The 16,984-nt window shown below is 49.0% G+C and overlaps 1 protein-coding gene across 1 annotated transcript in view; it reads right to left on the bottom strand.

Annotated features, from left to right (window-relative positions):
• The window catches only part of RAB40C (RAB40C, member RAS oncogene family), a 36,939-nt gene that overhangs the window by 11,378 nt on the left and 8,577 nt on the right, over window positions 1–16,984 (bottom strand). The window contains exons 2-3 of the mRNA XM_036392391.2: window positions 6,866–6,926; window positions 4,117–4,177 (exon numbers count right to left, since the gene is read on the bottom strand). Of these exons, the coding sequence (XP_036248284.1) occupies window positions 4,117–4,177; window positions 6,866–6,926 (122 nt within the window). The remainder of the gene's footprint in view (window positions 1–4,116; window positions 4,178–6,865; window positions 6,927–16,984) is intronic.

Below are 16,984 nucleotides of genomic sequence, written 5' to 3'. Positions count from 1 at the left end.
GGCTGCCAGGTTGCTGAGCCAGCCTCCTGCTCTCACAGCCAAGCTGTACAAGTCCTCTCTGGAACCTCATTCTTCAAGCTCCTCTTGAGCTCTTTAGTCCTCTACTCAGTGAGAACCTTCACTAATTCTCAGCATGAAGGTGCTCAAGGCCAGTTTACACCAATCTGTTCTTGTACAAATATCACACTGAACTTGCAAACACAGCTTTTCCCACGCTGGCACCTCTTTCCTCTGCTGGATTTGTTCTTCCTGAGCTGTTGGCTTTTAGTTTCAATAAGGTGTTTCTCTTGCCTCCAAGGGGATTTGTGTCAGCCCTCCTACAGCAGAAGTCTTCAAGTCTGATGATTCCAAGACAGTAGAAAGGAAAGCAAACAGCTGCAGCTAAGAAGCCACTGCAGCACACAGGCCTGAATACATCCTGGAGACCACACCTGGAGTACTGCAGCCAGCTCTGGGGCCTCCAACATGAGAGGGATGTGGGCATCTTGTAACAGTCCAGAGGGGCCCATGGAGATGCCCCAGGGCTGGAGCCCTCTGCTCTGGAGCCAGGCTGGGAGAGCTGGGGGTGCTCACCTGGAGAGGAGAAGGCTCCAGGGACACCTCAGAGCCCCTTGCAGGGCCTGAAGGGGCTCCAGGAGAGCTGGAGAGGGACTGGGGACAAGGGATGGAGGGACAGGACACAGGGAATGGCTCCCACTGCCAGAGGGCAGGGATGGATGGGATATTGGCAATCAGGAATTGTTCCCTGTGAGGGTGGGCAGGCCCTGGCACAGGGTGCCCAGAGCAGCTGGGGCTGCCCCTGGATCCCTGGCAGTGCCCAAGGCCAGGCTGGACAGGGCTTGGAGCAGCCTGGGACAGTGGAAGGTGTCCCTGGACATGGCAAGGGGTGGAATAGGATGGGCTTTAAGGTCCCTTCCAACCCAAACCATTCCATAATTCTACATCAGAGAACCCAGAAGCATTTCTGTGTTTCTCTGCCAAGACCACATAGGTTATGCTGTATTTATGCTAAGGCCATGCCAGAAGAAGTCAGCTTCTGCATACTGAAAATAACTGGAGGTGTTGGAAGTCCACCCTTGCAGTCACACAGGCATTTGTTATTCAAAATAAACAGTCCTCTTGCTTTGGTTAACCATTCAGAGTATAAATATAGATATTTTCTTCTTCCACTGAAAGTTGTGGTGAGTTATTTAAGAGACATGGTATCTGTATTCCTGTTAATACAGGAATAACACTGGAACATCACATGGGAGCCAACCACTTGTGGCTGAAAACAATCTGAGTTTTACTCTGAGCCACCTGGAGAAGACTGTACAAGGACTCCAGGCATTTTCAAGAGGCACTTTCCTTGTGCTCATCTCCTGGGCACTTCCAGAGGGCCTGGAGAGACTTCCCTTGGGAATTACCTCTCCTCATCCTAGGCAGCCTTGCTCCTTAGGGCTGGTTTGCCACTTTTTTAAGCATTGACTGTTTGGGCAGACCAGGATTAAGGCATCACAACAGCACTTTGGAAAAGGCCTTTGTTGCACAAGCAGAGGGCAGTGTTGAGGCAAAGGTATGAGTTACACCTTGCTGTGCAAGGGAGCTCCATTCCCCAGCATTCAGCAGTGAATTGCTGTCTACAACTTCCTGAAAGGAGGTGGGAGTCAGGTGGGGATTGGTCTCTTCTCCCAGGTAACAAGTGACAGCGTGAGAAGAAGCAACCTCAAGTTGTTCTAGGGGAGGTTTAGATTGCATTTTGGGGTAATTTCTTCACTAAAAGGGTGATCAGGCATTGGCACAGGCTGTCCAGTGCCCTGGTGGAGTCACCATCCCTGGAGCTGTTAAAAAAATCCACGTAGAATGTGGTTTAGCTGGGCCTTGGCAGTGCTGGGTTCCTGGTTTGACTCGATGATCTCAGAGGGCTTTTTCAACCTTAGGGATTCCATGGTTCTATAAAGCACTCCCACTAGAGGTCCCCCTGCCGGGCTGATGAGGTTCACTGTCTCTCAGACTCCTTGGGAGAGGGCTAGGCAGTGAGATGGATGAGGCAAACCTTGCTGATGTTCAGGAGAGAGTTCCTCCAGCAATACTGATAAATAGAGCTGAAGAAGGTCAAGAGCTTCACTTTGAGGAAGGAAGAGAAAATCAATCCCTTTCAAGCCTGTGGGCAGCCAGGTACACGACACCTTGTGGCACCCAAATGTAGTGTCCAGGGAGAACAGGCTGCAGGAATCACATGGAGGTGCTGTGCCAGGGCCTCACAGCTCCATGCAGGTTCCAGACAGACGTGTGTCCCTCTCCCCATCCAACTGGAGTGTTCTCATCACTGCTCATTTCAGCTTTGCCCTGTGCCCCAGTTTGCCCTGTGGCAGCAGCAGGTGCAAGGTCTGGTGTATGGGCTCAGGCTCTGAGGGTGCAGTGTCTCTACCAAGACACTTGCTCTGAGGAGCTCCCAGGTGACAGCAAGGGGAGTAACCACAGTGCACAGTGGCTGCACACAGGCCTAAAAGCTCCCAGGTGACATTCCTGGACACAGTAGCTGCTGCTTTCCATTCCCAGTTTGATGTGACACAGCAAGGTCTTAGAAAGAGCCTGACCAAAGCCGAGTTCCGTGGTCACCAGAAAACCACACTGACCAGCTCTGTTCACTTCTAACTGGTGAGGGAAGCAACATGGCCTCAAGCCCACAGGTTCCATGAGAAGGTTGTGGATTCCTGATCCCTGGAAGTGCTCAAGGCCAGGCTGGATGGGGCTTGGAGCACACTGGTCCAGTGGAGGGTGTCCCTGCAGATGGGAGGGGCTTGGAATGAGATGAGCCTTAAGGTCCCTTCCAAAGCAAACTGTGATTGTGTGACTGGGGTTCCAGATTTTTCTGAAAAGTAGTAAAGGCTGAAAGAAAATGAAATGTAGAAGCTGAAAGAAACTCAGACATGGGACTGAACATGTGAACAGGAGATCCTGCACTCTCCCACTGCAGAACTCCAACTCTCCTTGCCTTGTACTTTTCTACAAGCACCAGGAAATTGGCCTCTGCTTCAAAGGAGCTGCCTCAAAGCACCCAGACCACCAGAGATGTGCACTAACATGAATAAACAGGACATGGGGAGATCTCAACAGTGCACTCCAGGTGAGGTGCTCCTATGTCTACAGCACAAGTGAATTTGCAGGAAGTCAGAGAAAGAGAACAACATAGATTTTGCCAGTTAGCAAAGCAAAGGTCTACAGATACAAGAAGCAAAAAGCCAAAAGTGGTAAGAGCTTGAGTAGAAGTACAATGTTTCCCAAAGGCTGGGAATCTCTCAGGATACTGGCCTGCTTAGGAGGCTGACAGACAGCTTCTGACTCCTACTGTCTAACAGAGGAGGAATTTTCTCCAAAGCTTTCCAACTTGAAAACATTAAGGAAAATAAAGTAACTCATTTAACTTAGGTAAACTTTATCCTGGAAGGACCCTGCCATGCTACTAAAAGGACAACAACAGAACTGTCAGAAAGCACTATTAAACAGCAATTTTCCAGAGCACCACAAGATTTTTGTCCTGTTGAGGATCTTGATGTTATTCTGGAACAGGGCCCAAAGGAGAAAGTCAAAATGTAACACTCTGCCTCATGTTTTGAGGAACACACATACTTTACGTTCCAATTGAGCTGCTCTAGTTTCAAGTCTGCCTCAAACACGCAAGTAGGAGCCACCCCTATTTTTGGAACTGACTCGAAAGCAACACAGACTGGAAGAACTCCACTGGGAAAGCCAGTGCCATATTTAAACAAATTTTAAAAACCTCAGAAAGTAGGAGCTCCCACATTAAAGCTGAGGCAGATCTAGAGCGAGAATTGCCTCATCCTCCCTAACGACCTCTCAGCCCTCCTCTAGAAATTAAGACTGAATATTGTCTGCACAGACCTTTTCTGTAGGAGTTTAGCAAAGTCTGCCATTCACTCCCTTCTCTCCCACCACTTCATAAGAACAGAATCCCAGGCAACATGACAACACTGAGTGTCTCTTGTCATCTACAGAGATCCTTTTGGTGATCAGAGCATTCCTCTTCAGAGCTCTTTACTATGGCAGGAAAGATTTACACAGCCTAAAGTTCAAGCATATGTGTTCCATCGAAGCCCTGAGAGCAGCACTTACCTGGGCTCCCCTGGAGTAGGATCTGAAAATAGTGCAAAATCTTCCTTGCCCTGAGGTGTCCCTAAAACACAGAAAAGTTACAGCTATGAGATGTGGAGAGTTGATTCCCATACTGCACATCTCCTGCTGGCCATAAAGAAATAAAATTAAAATCAGGGTTGATCTTGTCAGATCTTTAGGACAGGCAGGGTACCCAAAGTCCTCTGCATGGTGGGTTCTTCTGGGGAAGAACTGGTGGATACATCTCCACCTTTGGGTACAGGTTGTCATTGTCATTGTGCTTCCCATGGAGAAGATACAAGCCCAAATCTTGGGCTGCAGCACTACTGGGTGATGTGTGAGGGTATAAGTCATTTTACTCCCTTGGGCAAAGCATTTTCTGCCTGGTTCCCTTCAGTCCACAGGAGTTCAAAGTCAGAGTGAGTCTGCAGAGGTCTCCCAGTCATGGAGAACAGCCAACCTAAATATGACCACTCACAGGAGGAGAAATTGCCTTGCACTAGGCTTCACCTGTTTCCCCACTACATTTTGACCAAAATAAAGGGAATTCTCTTGGAATTCTCGTTATAGCCAGATCCCTGACAGACCTGGTCTATATACCCTACAGAAAGCTGAGGATCAGGAGTGGGGTACAGTGCTTCTAGACCACTGTGACAATAAGGGGCTTTTCAGTCACTATAACTTGTCTTGTCTGGACAAGGTGCAACTAAGTTTGACAACACTGCCAGCACCTCTCAGTGCCATTCTGGAACAAGACACCAGAGTCCAGCACTCTGATTTAACCAGGATATACTGAAATGTGTCAGGCTAATCAGAGACACGTTGTGGTGTTTCTCAAATCTATTCCCTGGGCCAGCATAAAAGACACTTTAATGACCACTGAGAAGGCTGAGGAACCCCTCAGCCCCAGATTTGCAGCTCTAGGAAAAACATACTGACCTCACGTGCAGGACAGCCATTTTTTCAGATGTAAAGCTTTGTAGGATCCTGGACATCAATCTAACAGCCTGTGCTTACATGTCATTCTCCCTCAACAATCAAATACTGGGTAAGTAATGGTAAAAGATTACACTAAGGCATCATCAATCAGTGTTATCAGCTTTTCAGTTTCTTTGCTGTTCTCCAGCTCAAGAATTACATTATATAAAGATGGTTTCAAAAGGGAAGCATTAAGTTATTACACACCTGGGGCTGAAATGTTAAAATAGGTATCTTACAAGAGAGACAAGAATGCAAGTGGCACATAAAAACATGGGGGCTAGAAGAGATAAATTAGCTGCTTCTGTTCTTTTTTGTAAGAAAAATGAGGACATTCAGCTTCAAAGAGCAGGGGTGTAATTAAACCACCAAACTACACACTGTTAGAGTCAGTTACTGAGGCTTAGAACATGGAGTTCATTCCTATTTAACAATTCACACATGTTACTAATATTCCTGTTACTTGACCCAAGCATTTCTAAGGGGATATTTAACTCCATGTTTTAGGACCTGTGTCATTCCCTAATTCCCAGATCTGTGTGAAAACCAGGGGAGGGACAGACAACCTATCCTGTCCTTCCTTTCCTCTTTCATCTCCACAGACTGCTGTGTCAGCTCCTCAGCAAGTCAGACAAAGCTCAGCCAGAAGGACTCCAGCTGTCCCTCTGGTGCTGACAGATAAGGCAGGGGTTACCCCTCCCATGCAGGGTTCTCCATCTGTGTCCCAGGGTCTGGTCACTCCAGTCAGTCCTGCTCCCCAGGGGCTCACCCTACCCTGATGCAGTGATGCCTCTTCACTGCTTGTTTTCATTTTCTACTCAAGGCATTGAGAAATATCCAGCTGCTGAGGGACCAAGGGTTTCACCTGCTTTATTCTTCTACTTTCCTTCTCTTGTTTCTATTTCTCATCCTTGGATATCAGCAAAATCCAGTATTGCTTCCAAAACAATACCAGTCTCTCAGTGATCAAGAGCAGTACAAGAACACAGAATGATGTTATAGTTTGGTTGGAAGGGTTTTTATACATCAACCAGTTCCACCCCTGCCATGGCAGGGACACCTTCCACCACCCCAGGGTGTTCCAATCCCCATCCAACCTGGCCCTGCGCACTGCCAGGGATTCAGGGGCAGCCACAGCTGCTCTGGGCACCCTGTGCCAGGGCCTGCCCACCCTCACAGGGAACAATTCCTGCCCAATCTATCCCTGCCCTCTGCCAAAGGGAAGTCATTCCCCCTTGTCCTGTCAATCCAGGTCCCTGTCCCCAGTCCCTCTCCAGCTCTCCTGGAGCCCCTTCAGGCCCTGGAAGAGGCTCTGAGCTCTCCCTGGTGCCTTCTCTTCTCCAGGTGAGCACCCCCAGCTCTCCTAGCCTGGCTGCAGAGCAGAGGGGCTCCAGCCCTTGGAGCATCTTCATGGCCTCCTCTGAACCTGTTCTAACATATCCATGTGCTTCTTGTGCCAGGAGCTCTGGACAAGAGAACTACAGGTGGGATCTCAAGTGCAGAGTAACAGTGAAAATGGTCAGTTATGACAGACAATGACTGAATTCAGACTATTCCAGCAAAGAGCAACATGGTGTTTGTGCTACTTAACTGACAGAAAGGAATCTTGTTTGCCAGAGTAACTTCCTGGTAAGAACAGCCAGGAAGTCCCACCACACCCTCAGGGATGGTCCACGCTCTCCACAGCCTGGTACAGTGTCCCCTGGCCCCGTGTCCCTGCTCACCTGGCCTGAGCTCCCAGGGTTTGGTTAGAGAGGCTCAGAACACTCACCAGAGTTCCAGCTTGACCCTTCTGCCATCCAACAGGATAGTAGTGGTCTTGTAGTCAATTCCTGAAAGAAAAGCAATGAAAAGCTGAGCAAACTGAGAACATCTTCAGAGATGCACAAGAACCTTGCTCTGCCCACATGGAGCTCTCATTTCATGTTTCCTAAAGGGATGTTTTCTCCTCTTTGAGGAGAGCTACAGAGACCTGACAGGAACAGACTTCTGCTCCATGGCAAAGGCAGCTCTGTGGAGCTCTATCCCTCCTCCCTGAAAACACAGTTATCCCCCTACATTGCTTCTGACTTCTTCATTGTGGTTTTAAAAGGCTCAGAACTTGAGCTGTAGGAGAAGTTGGATGGGGCTTAGAGCAACTTAGAAAGGTGTCCTTGACCATGGCACAGGGGATGGAACAAGGTGAGCTTCAGGGTTCCTTCTAGCCCAAGTCACTCCATGATTCCCTGAGATTCAGGGATTTGTAGCATTATCCCACAAGGCAGTGATAAATTGGACTGCTAGGGGGTGAATGGACAGAAACAATTTCGATACATCTCTGCTACATCAGCCTGCAGTCCCAGCATTTCTCAAACACCACTGCCTGCAGCAACAGGCCATTTTGGGAGAGATTACAGGAAGGCTGTCCAAAGATTGCTGTCCCTCCTTCTGAGCAGCTCTGGGGTGTGGATCACAGGGGGCCAGGTAAGGCAGGACACACTCCCCCCTTGTGAAGGGCTGAGAAGCAGCACAGACATCTGCTTTTGCTTTTCACAGAGCCCCAGCACTGGAACAGCAGAAACCCCACAAACCACAACAACCAGCTGTGCTGGCATGCAACTCACTCACACAAGGGGTGTCCACTACCTTCAGACACGTCAGAAATTTGTTAAAACTGGGAGCCTGTCTCACAGTCGGACTGAAAAGTTTGAAAAGAAACAACTCCCCTTGCAAGCAACAGGCCCAAACCACATGGAACACAGCATTCCCTGCAGCCCCAGGCACAGGGCAAGAGACACAACTGCACCTCCCGCCTCCTTCCCAAAGCTGAGGGGCACCAGGTGCCCAGGAAAAGCAGCTTCTCGGCAAGCTCTTGTTAATGAGCTTCAAGTGTAGTGAAGTTGCATAAACAAAGCAGAGAGCACCATTACTGCACACCCACTGAAGCATCAACTAATTTACAACCTTTTAATAAAGCAGAGTCACTTCACTCTAATTACATCAACTTTAGTTTTTCTTCTTGCCAACAGATATCAAACTTTGAATATCTATTAAAACCCCACACTGTTGTGTTATGACCTGCATTTCCCTTTTCCTGCAAGGAGAACACTGCCCTGACAACCAAACAGACAAGTTTGTCAATAAAGCAAATGGATTTTTCTGAGTCATCCACAGGAGTTCCCTGTTAGTGAAAAACAAATTAGATTTCAGCCTTCATAAGGTGCTATAAAAAGCAATAAAGATAATTATCTTAAATTCCAACTATTTCCAGTGCTGTATCACAGAAAATAGGCAGTTTACATTTTATCTTCCTCCAGAGACAAGTGAATGATCTGTATTTATTTCCAGGCAGACATAAATCTCCCTCATCCCCAGGGATGGTGAGGAGTGGTGGGAGTAAGGCTGCTCTGCTACCAGAAGGGAGCATCCAGACATCTTCCCCTGCCAGTTCCTGAACCAGGATCTGCTGGCCTGTTAGGCAATAGGCTAATTAAGCCCATTGCTCTATCTCAGATGCAAAATCCTGACAGACTCTGGCCCCTCCTTAGGCACAAGAGCTCCCTGTCAGCAGCGAGTCCCGATCACCCCCAGTGCCAGCAGTGCGCAGGTGGAGCAGCTGCATGGAAGCACCACGGGAGGGAACAGGGACAGTTTTCAGGGCACCGAGGCCACATGCTTCCAAAAATGCCACTGCTGAGCTGAAACAAATTGCTTGAGTACAGCTTTTAAAAGTGAGAGAGGTTCAGCTAAACTGGGAAGAGAAGGAAACTTGTTAATGGAAATGTCAAATACGCAGATGTCATCATTGTGCTCCTCACCCACTAACTGCCCAGCCTACATCCCCAGAGGAACCTGGGTCCCCTGTCCTCAAAACTCATGACTTGGTCACCAGAGAAATGCTTTAAATAATCCATGTTCATCTGAAACTACACCACATACTTTAATCCAGAGGGACACCAGTCTTTGGGTGTTACATACACTGGCCCAAGGAGGTCACACACACTCCAGTTAAAAGCAAGCTGGTATCTGGTTATGGGCTGAGAGGAAAGTTCTGCACTTTTTAACATGCAAACACCCAAAGTGAGACTATGACTGATTTACAAAAGGTTTTGGAGCAAACTCTGCCTACAAGCTCATTAATGAAAGACAAAAATCTGCACAACTGCAATGTTTTGGAGAAAATTTCAGCTTCCTTTTCCATAAACACTCAGTGCATCAGGACAGCTCAAAGGCACTCCCTGTTTTTGGTCTGTTATTTGAGCTGGTTAGCACTGAGTAGGCTGCAGTTCACAAACACAGCTCTCCCATGGCTCTCCTGGTGAGACAAAATCTGCATCAGTTTGGAGGTGCCCTCAAAATCATGAGACTCACCACTGTGCTGAACACCAGCACTGGCCCCTTGTATTTCAGTCCCAGTAACAAACATGTCCTGAGCTGCAGCCCAAGGCACTCCCCCATTTACAGCTCACAGGGAAGCTGAGCAGCCAAGCTCCCTTTCCCAGGCCCAGCCCACAGCTCAAGCTCAGCCTTGGCTCCCCCCTTGTCCCAGGGATCTGGGGACAGAGGGTCACAGCAGCCACTAGATGCCACCTCTGCTCTGAGGCTGCTGGCAGTGCAGCAGTGCATGGCCATGGCCATACCAGGGCTGCCCCTCCACCTTTACATTTCAGGCAGCTCAGACACAAGTTAAGGGAAGTTTTTAGAACTTCTTTTCTACAGGTGACAGGGTTTCCCCTACCTGAGCATCACCTCTGCTCACAGCCAAGCACAGCTTATTTTGGGATGGACACTGCTCTGCCTGAGAGGCTTTGATCCCACTCCCCAGCCAGCGAGGGACCAGCCCCAGCACGGGCTGCTCCTGCAGCCAGCCCCCAGCCCCAGCACGGGCTGCCCCTGCAGCCAGCCCCCAGCCCCAGCACGGGCTGCCCCTGCAGCCAGCCCCCAGCCCCAGCACGGGCTGCCCCTGCAGCCAGCCCCCAGCCCCAGCACGGGCTGCCCCTGCAGCCAGCCCCAGCACGGGCTGCCCCTGCAGCCAGCCCCCAGCCCCAGAACCAGCACGGGCTGCCCCTGCAGCACACACAGCCCAGAGAACCAGCCCTGCCCGGCCCCGCAGCAGCAGCACTGGGGGAAAAGAAAACACTCTTGTTTGAAGCCTATTTTATATCAACTGATCTCTTTCTGGACCGATATTACCATGATGCAACAAAGCAAATGAGGCTCAGAGAACAAGTCTGGGCTGTTCTCTGGGATTTAGCATTCAGGCCGACTCCTGTGTTATTTTTCCAGCCCTGCTTTAGACTCCTGCTTATGCTGATGCCATCCCAGCCCCGTTCCTGCAGCAGAGAGCCAACCTGGCACAGAGGGATCTGCTGTACCAAGCCTGTATCTGCCAACCTGGCACAGAGGGATCTGCTATACCAAGCCTGATGTCAGACACCTGACTCTCCTCCATGGAGCTGGGTTTCATGCTCCTGGGCAAGGTTCTGGGGAATCCCAAACCTTTGTTTCTTTCTTTTGCCAGTTGTTCTAAGGAAAACCTAAGAAAGCAAGTCATTTTCCCATGGGAATCCACCAGATGTGTTATAGGAAACTCTGATCTCTTCCAAATTACTCATGCCAAGCACAACACACTTGGCATCAGTATCACCTGAAAACTCCACACCCAACGTGAGCTTACTTAAAGTTTTCACCCAAAAGATGACACTTGATGTGAATAGAAAAAGTAAAACCCCTCCAAAAGAAATGGTAACTTTTTCCCAACACTTGATACTACTTTGTATCAGGCTGTTCCCTTTCCCCCTGGGAATTCGTGGCTCGGACACAGGTGTATGTCCACTCTGCCAAGCTTCTGCTCTGCACCTGCAGGAGCAGCAAAAACACAAAGGAGGAGGCAGCAGCCAAGCAGGTACATGGATCTGGAAGTCACACTGGAAAAGGGAGAAAAACAAAGGAGATGTGCATTTCATGCTCTCCCTTTAAAGAGGTTGATCTCTTAGGAAAATTGCTTTAAACAGCCCAAGTGAACAAAGCTCTATAAATATTTACTACTGAAACATGGTGGCCTCTGGGTTTTGTGTGGGTCTTTGTTTCAGAGAAAAGGAGACAAGTTTGCAGTTGTACACTCATCAAGTGACTCTGCCCTAACACCTGGGTGGAGGCCAGAAGGGCACCTCCCCTTAAAAAGGCAGGTTTGAGCAAAACCTAAGAGCAACATGTGCCTCTTTCCTCCTTTAGCTTCCAAGGTGATCCCCACTGCACTGGGAGGAGGGTGATTCCAGCTCCCAGGGTAATGCCAGAGCCAACACTGCTTCTTTGGTTACTGGTCCAAATCAAGTGTCCTCCTCCAGGGATGCTCTAATGATCCAAGGCCCAACCAACACAGACATCACAAAGGTATAACCAGGGATGAAGGGCTCATCCCACATTAACCAAGCCAGCAGCAGGATTTCCTGAGACCTTCCCCAAAAGCTGCCAGCACCATCTCCAGTGTGTATCTGCAGTGTCTCTAAGAAGAACATAATTTAGTCACAAATCTGGGCCAGAAGACATTCCAGGTGATGCTCAAAAAATCTCTTTCCAAAGGAAAAAAATTAAGAAGTAGTAAAAATAAATCAATGTACTCAAGTGAAACACTGATATAGTTTTAAGACTTAAAGCTTGCTTTCCTTCCGAGAGAGACTCCTTGTCACTTGCAGTCATTTCCAGTTTGTGTGAGTCAGATTGGTCAAAGATGCTTTTTCCACCTCATTTCTTACATGAATGCTTCTGCTTGTGGGAGCTTGGAATCCACCTCGCTGTTAGTCCACCCACAAAAAAAACCCAGTGCACATTATTTTAACTTCATTAAAACTCAGTTCCCCCGGCTTGCAGACATGTGCTATATGATGCAACCTCAGCTTTTTTCCTCCTTTTAAAAATTAAATTTGGTTTCATTTATTTATAATTCAAAAGAAGATAACCAACCTGCTTGCAAGAGATACATAAGGTCAACAGGCAAAATTGGAGGTGTGCAATGATGATGAGCCAAGGCCAAACCTTTACTCAATGCATCATATAATAAGAATAAGATAAACTGAGTGGACTTTTGTTACCTGACTAATGCTGCAATTCAGTGGATTGTTCCTTTATCTACAGACATAATTAAGTCAGAGTGGCTGCATTCTGCAACTCTTGATGGCATCTGAGCACTCGTAAGAGGGCTAAAGGTGAGCTGTGCCTGGTCTCCTGCTCTACAGAAATGCTCTGCTCGACTGGGAAATCTTAAGACTGGCCCAGAAGCCACCAGAAAGACTCACTGTGTCACCACAGTGCCTCACCCAGCCAGCCTGGTGATGGACTTTGGTTTGTAATTGCCATTAGTGCAGCTGAAGCCACCACACCACAGATCTCTAACTGAAAAAGTTGCATTTTCCCCCAAACACCCCCCGGCTCCTCTGTTTGCTCACAGGTCATCAGCTCTGCTGAGTGCACAAGGGCTGGGGCACTTAAAAGGCCTTGCTAAAGGTTTGTAGGTTTAGTGCCACACTGACCACTGGCTGCTGGGAAGAGGGGAGAGCACAGGGCTGGAATAAAAACATAGAGAATACACATCAAATATTTAACTTGCTGAGATTTCACAGTGAACTCGAGTAAGCAGCTGTGAAGGGCTGGTCATGCTGTGTGGCAGCAGAGAGGAGCCTCGAGAGAAAGGGACACAGAGCTCTGGGAGCAAGGAGCTGACAGATTGAGACATGCCATGATTATAAAACAGGCAACACCAAGAGTATCCAGCCAGGAATTTGTAACCTGTGTCGTGACAATCCTTCCTTACTACACAGGGAAGGATCAAAGCCACAATCACTCAGTGTGCAGCTGGGCTTAAAGGCATGTTCTCACTGTCACAAAGGTAGATAAGCACCTAGGAACACTTTAGAGTGGGTCAATGGACTGCAAATCCATTACTGTGTGTTTGCAAAAGGAAAAAATCAAGGATGAATCTGTGGTGAAGCTTCTCAGCACCAAGGACTCCAGGAGCTGTGACTAAGCAGGGATAGGTAAATTTGGTTTTAAAACCTTATCAACAGTTTTGTCAACGCTGTGGATGCCAAGAACACCACAGCAATTGTGAATTTTTGTGAGAACATAAACTATGCATGAGAGCCCTGTCCCTTCCAGCCAGGGGTCCCCATGAGGGGTCTGGTCAGGGTGTCCCCTCCTCTGAGCCCTCTTGCAGGGCTGGCACAGCCTGGCTGGGTGTCACTCAGGCTCCCCCTGCCACACCTTTGGGGACATACCAGCATGTTTTCTGTCACATAGACTAGCTGTCATCTTACTGGTGTGTATGCAAGAGATGAGCTGCTGAAAGGTCCCTCCCTCTCCCTCCAAAGGGCCTGTGCCAACCTTCCTGCTGGATTAAAAAAGGAAAAAACAATTTGTGCTGCACACAGTGCAGAGGCTGCCCCTTCTCCAGTGCTGGAACTGGAGCCCTTCTGCGCTCTGCTAAGTCCAGCCCAAGGCCATTAATGTAGAAATTCATTTATCCCAAATGCCAGTGATACTCGAGCAGTGTCCAAAGGCTACTTGCTTATTCTACCAAGTCCCTGTGTGTCACAGACGTTAGCAGACCTTTTCAAGACGTTACTAGTCCTTTCCCAAGATGACCCATGCCTTTCCAAGTCATGACTGATGTGCCTGGGGCATAGAAAGCTTTGTCCCTGCGTGTGCAGGCACCACCTGGGGCTGCCAGACCCTCCTGAAAGCTGGAACCACTGTGGGGGGAGAGCAGCCAGTGCCAGGCACCCCATCCCTGCTGAGTATGAAGAAAAGGCAGAAGCAGCAACATGCAGCCAAGTCCCATCCTCAACAAGTCCAAGAGAATAAAGGAGGGAGGAGAAGTGCTGGGAGGTCACAAAACTGAGGCCAAAAGGTGAGCATAATAGCTCCAGATCAGCTATGGAGTAAGAACATCACTGCCACTTCAGTCCTCAGCATGCAAAAACCTCACCCCAAAACCAAGGCAAAGCCTCCAGACCACCTCCACAAGCAAACCACACTCCTGTCACACATGGGGCTCACAGCAGGAGTCTGTACAGCACAGACACTGGCAGAGGAGCTCAGAGCAGCCCTGAACCGAGGTTATTCCAGGGTGGAGCAGCCCCCCAGGCACAGGCTGTTACCCACAGGCAGAGTGTCCAGCAGAGCCTCTCCAGGGCCCAGCTCTGGGGGTGTGTGGGAGCATTACACAAGGTGAGGCCTGGAGTGACAGAGCTGCTCCACAGCACGTTCCTGCCACACAGCAGGGCCATACAACCTCACCAGCTTCTCCACAGGCTCTCCCTCACACCAAAGTGGGCGCTCTGACCTCCTGGGACTCATTTTCTGGCAGAACCATATTCCACAGGACAACAGTGGAACACCCCCCACACCATGTTCAGGTTCACTGCTCCCTCTCACCACACCCCACATTCTGCACCTTTTGGTTTAAGAACTGCTTATGGTGGGGATGGTCATGAAACATCACCCACAGCAACTGAGGCCAGTGACCAAGCCTCATATAGGCAACCCAGGACACTGCTCCAAGAGCAGAATACAGAGCCAGGACACATTGGAAATGTGGATTAAAATGTCTTATTTTATGGTTTTGTTGTTTTGGGTTTTTTTACAAGCCTCACCAGCCTGTGAGTGAAAAGGCAGAATTCACCTATCAGAATTGGCTGTTTGTGGGCAAAAGCTGATAGAGGAGGACTTGTTGCTTCACTTCTAGTCAAACGAGGTAGACAGGCATGGAAACCACAGGTGGCCAGGAGCTGCTGAAAGCATGTTCAGAGCAAACAGGTTTAACCAAGTGTACTAATCCAACACCAAACCCACTCCCAGGCAGAAGGCAGCTGCTGGGGCCAGCACCCAGGTTATGCATGCACCCACAGATGCAGGTTTAAGATCCTCTAATTTCAGAAGCACTTTAAAAACAGGCAGAAACATCTGTAAGAAGATACCACAGGTGCATTATCTTCCACCCCAGCTTAGAGGAGTAGTTACTGCCTCTGTCATCTGTAAGTGATACTAAAATTGTTCAGAAAAAATGTGGTATGAGGCACAACATAACAGATGTTGCAAATGTGACATCAACATAACAGATGAAAAACGAGAATTCAAGCTATTCAAATAGCAACTGATGAAGTCACCCAACCTTAAAAAGTGTGTACAGCAGCACATTAACAGCAGCAATTTAACTAGTCAGCTCAGAGCTGTGAGCCACGGGAAAAATCCTTCCAAACAACACATGAGCTCATCCTTTTGAGTCATGCATTCAACTACCTACTCTTTAAAGAGAGAAACAAATTATCATCACCAACAACAGGGGTCAACCAAACATAGGTGGATTCATCCCAGGTCTGTGCCTTTCAGCATCACAGTTTACTTCACAGTATCACTACTCTGTTTTGAGCAGGATGATAGAAGTTCCCCAACAGCATCACAGCAGAACAGCCCAGTTCTGCCCTGTAGAGCTGGGACTGAAGGTCAGCAAGCAGGTGATTTTACCTCTGTGATCCTGTCCTGCACCCTAGCTGAGCTTTGGGAACAGGATCGAGAGGTCCCGGTTGCCACCCGCCATGAAGGAGAGCAGCACCACACCCGCCCCTGCTCCTGCCTCCGTCCCCTCCTGCCCACGGCAGCTCACACACAGCCCACCCTCGCTGCACCCCTCGCTGCAGGCAACAAGAGCTCCCCGTTATTTCGGTGTGTGCAGATGAGCGGGAGCTGCTGGGGGCAGGAGGGGAGCCCCAGCACAGCCCCGGGGAGCTGCTCTGAGAGAAACCCAACGAGCTGCCAAGCACCTCGTACAGACACGTGTTGAAACTGAGAGAGAACAAACGCCTTTCAATTATCTGCAGTTACCCAGATTTGTACATTTTCTCCTGACAAACATACTCCATCTTCCATCCACAGACACCTCATTTCAGCTGAGAGGGATTTCCATTTAGCCTGGAAGCCTCTCACAGGAAGTCTGCTCACATCAGTTCCCAGGCATGTTCATCTCCAGCTGAGAGGGCTTGGAGGTGGGGATCTCCGACAAATAATTGCTTGTTTGGTTTTGTAACCAGCCAAAAGGAAAACATTGATTTGGAGACCTCTAAGAAGGCCGGATTTGCTGATTTCACTTGTTCACTGCTTGCTGCAAGCCCAGCACCGTTTCAGCAGCTACATGGTCCTCACACAGAGGAACTTTGTTCTGGGCACACTTAAGGGGGACAATTACATCAGAAAATGGCATTTGAAGCCAGGAGCAAATCTGTTTCTAAAGCTCCAACAATTTCAGCGGACACCCGGGAAATCCCAGAAACAGTCCAAAGTCAGTCCAGAATCAGGAATGTGAAGTGGATTTGTGCTTTAGAAGAAAATCAAGAATGATTTTATGCACAGAAGCGACAACAAACAAAAGAGTTTCTTCATGCCTTGCAATCCAGATCTCCATAAAAACTACACAGCTGCACGCAGAAACAAAGGCAGCCTGTGAGGGAAATCAGAGGGCACCATAACAGTCTGCATTGTTGCTGGATGACCGTACAAACATCAAGATATGCTGGGAGACAAAAAAATCCCCAACACTCAAGAAAATCCAAGCATTTGTCCAAAATACTTTGAATATCCTATCCCTCCATAGTTCCACTCCTGTGGACACTGTGCAGGGAAATGCTGCCCTGCAGCATCAGACCCTCGTGGCAGGCCCCACACCGTGCCTGGGCAGCCTGCACGGTGCATGCCAGCCTCAGGTGCACACCTGCTCAGGGATCCTGCTCAGGCTGCCTCTGATCCCTGGCATCCCCAGCCACACCCCACCGGCATCTCCAGGTTTTGCCAGCAACAAAACAGCATTTCCAGACCCATGCTCCACACCCAAACACCCAGGGAGAGCTGCAGCCCTCAAGCT

The sequence above is a fragment of the Molothrus ater genome, chromosome 16 (assembly GCF_012460135.2).
Source record: "Molothrus ater isolate BHLD 08-10-18 breed brown headed cowbird chromosome 16, BPBGC_Mater_1.1, whole genome shotgun sequence".
NCBI lineage: Eukaryota > Metazoa > Chordata > Aves > Passeriformes > Icteridae > Molothrus > Molothrus ater.
Note: the sequence above shows the minus strand (reverse complement) of the source record. Positions and strands in the feature narration are given on the sequence as shown.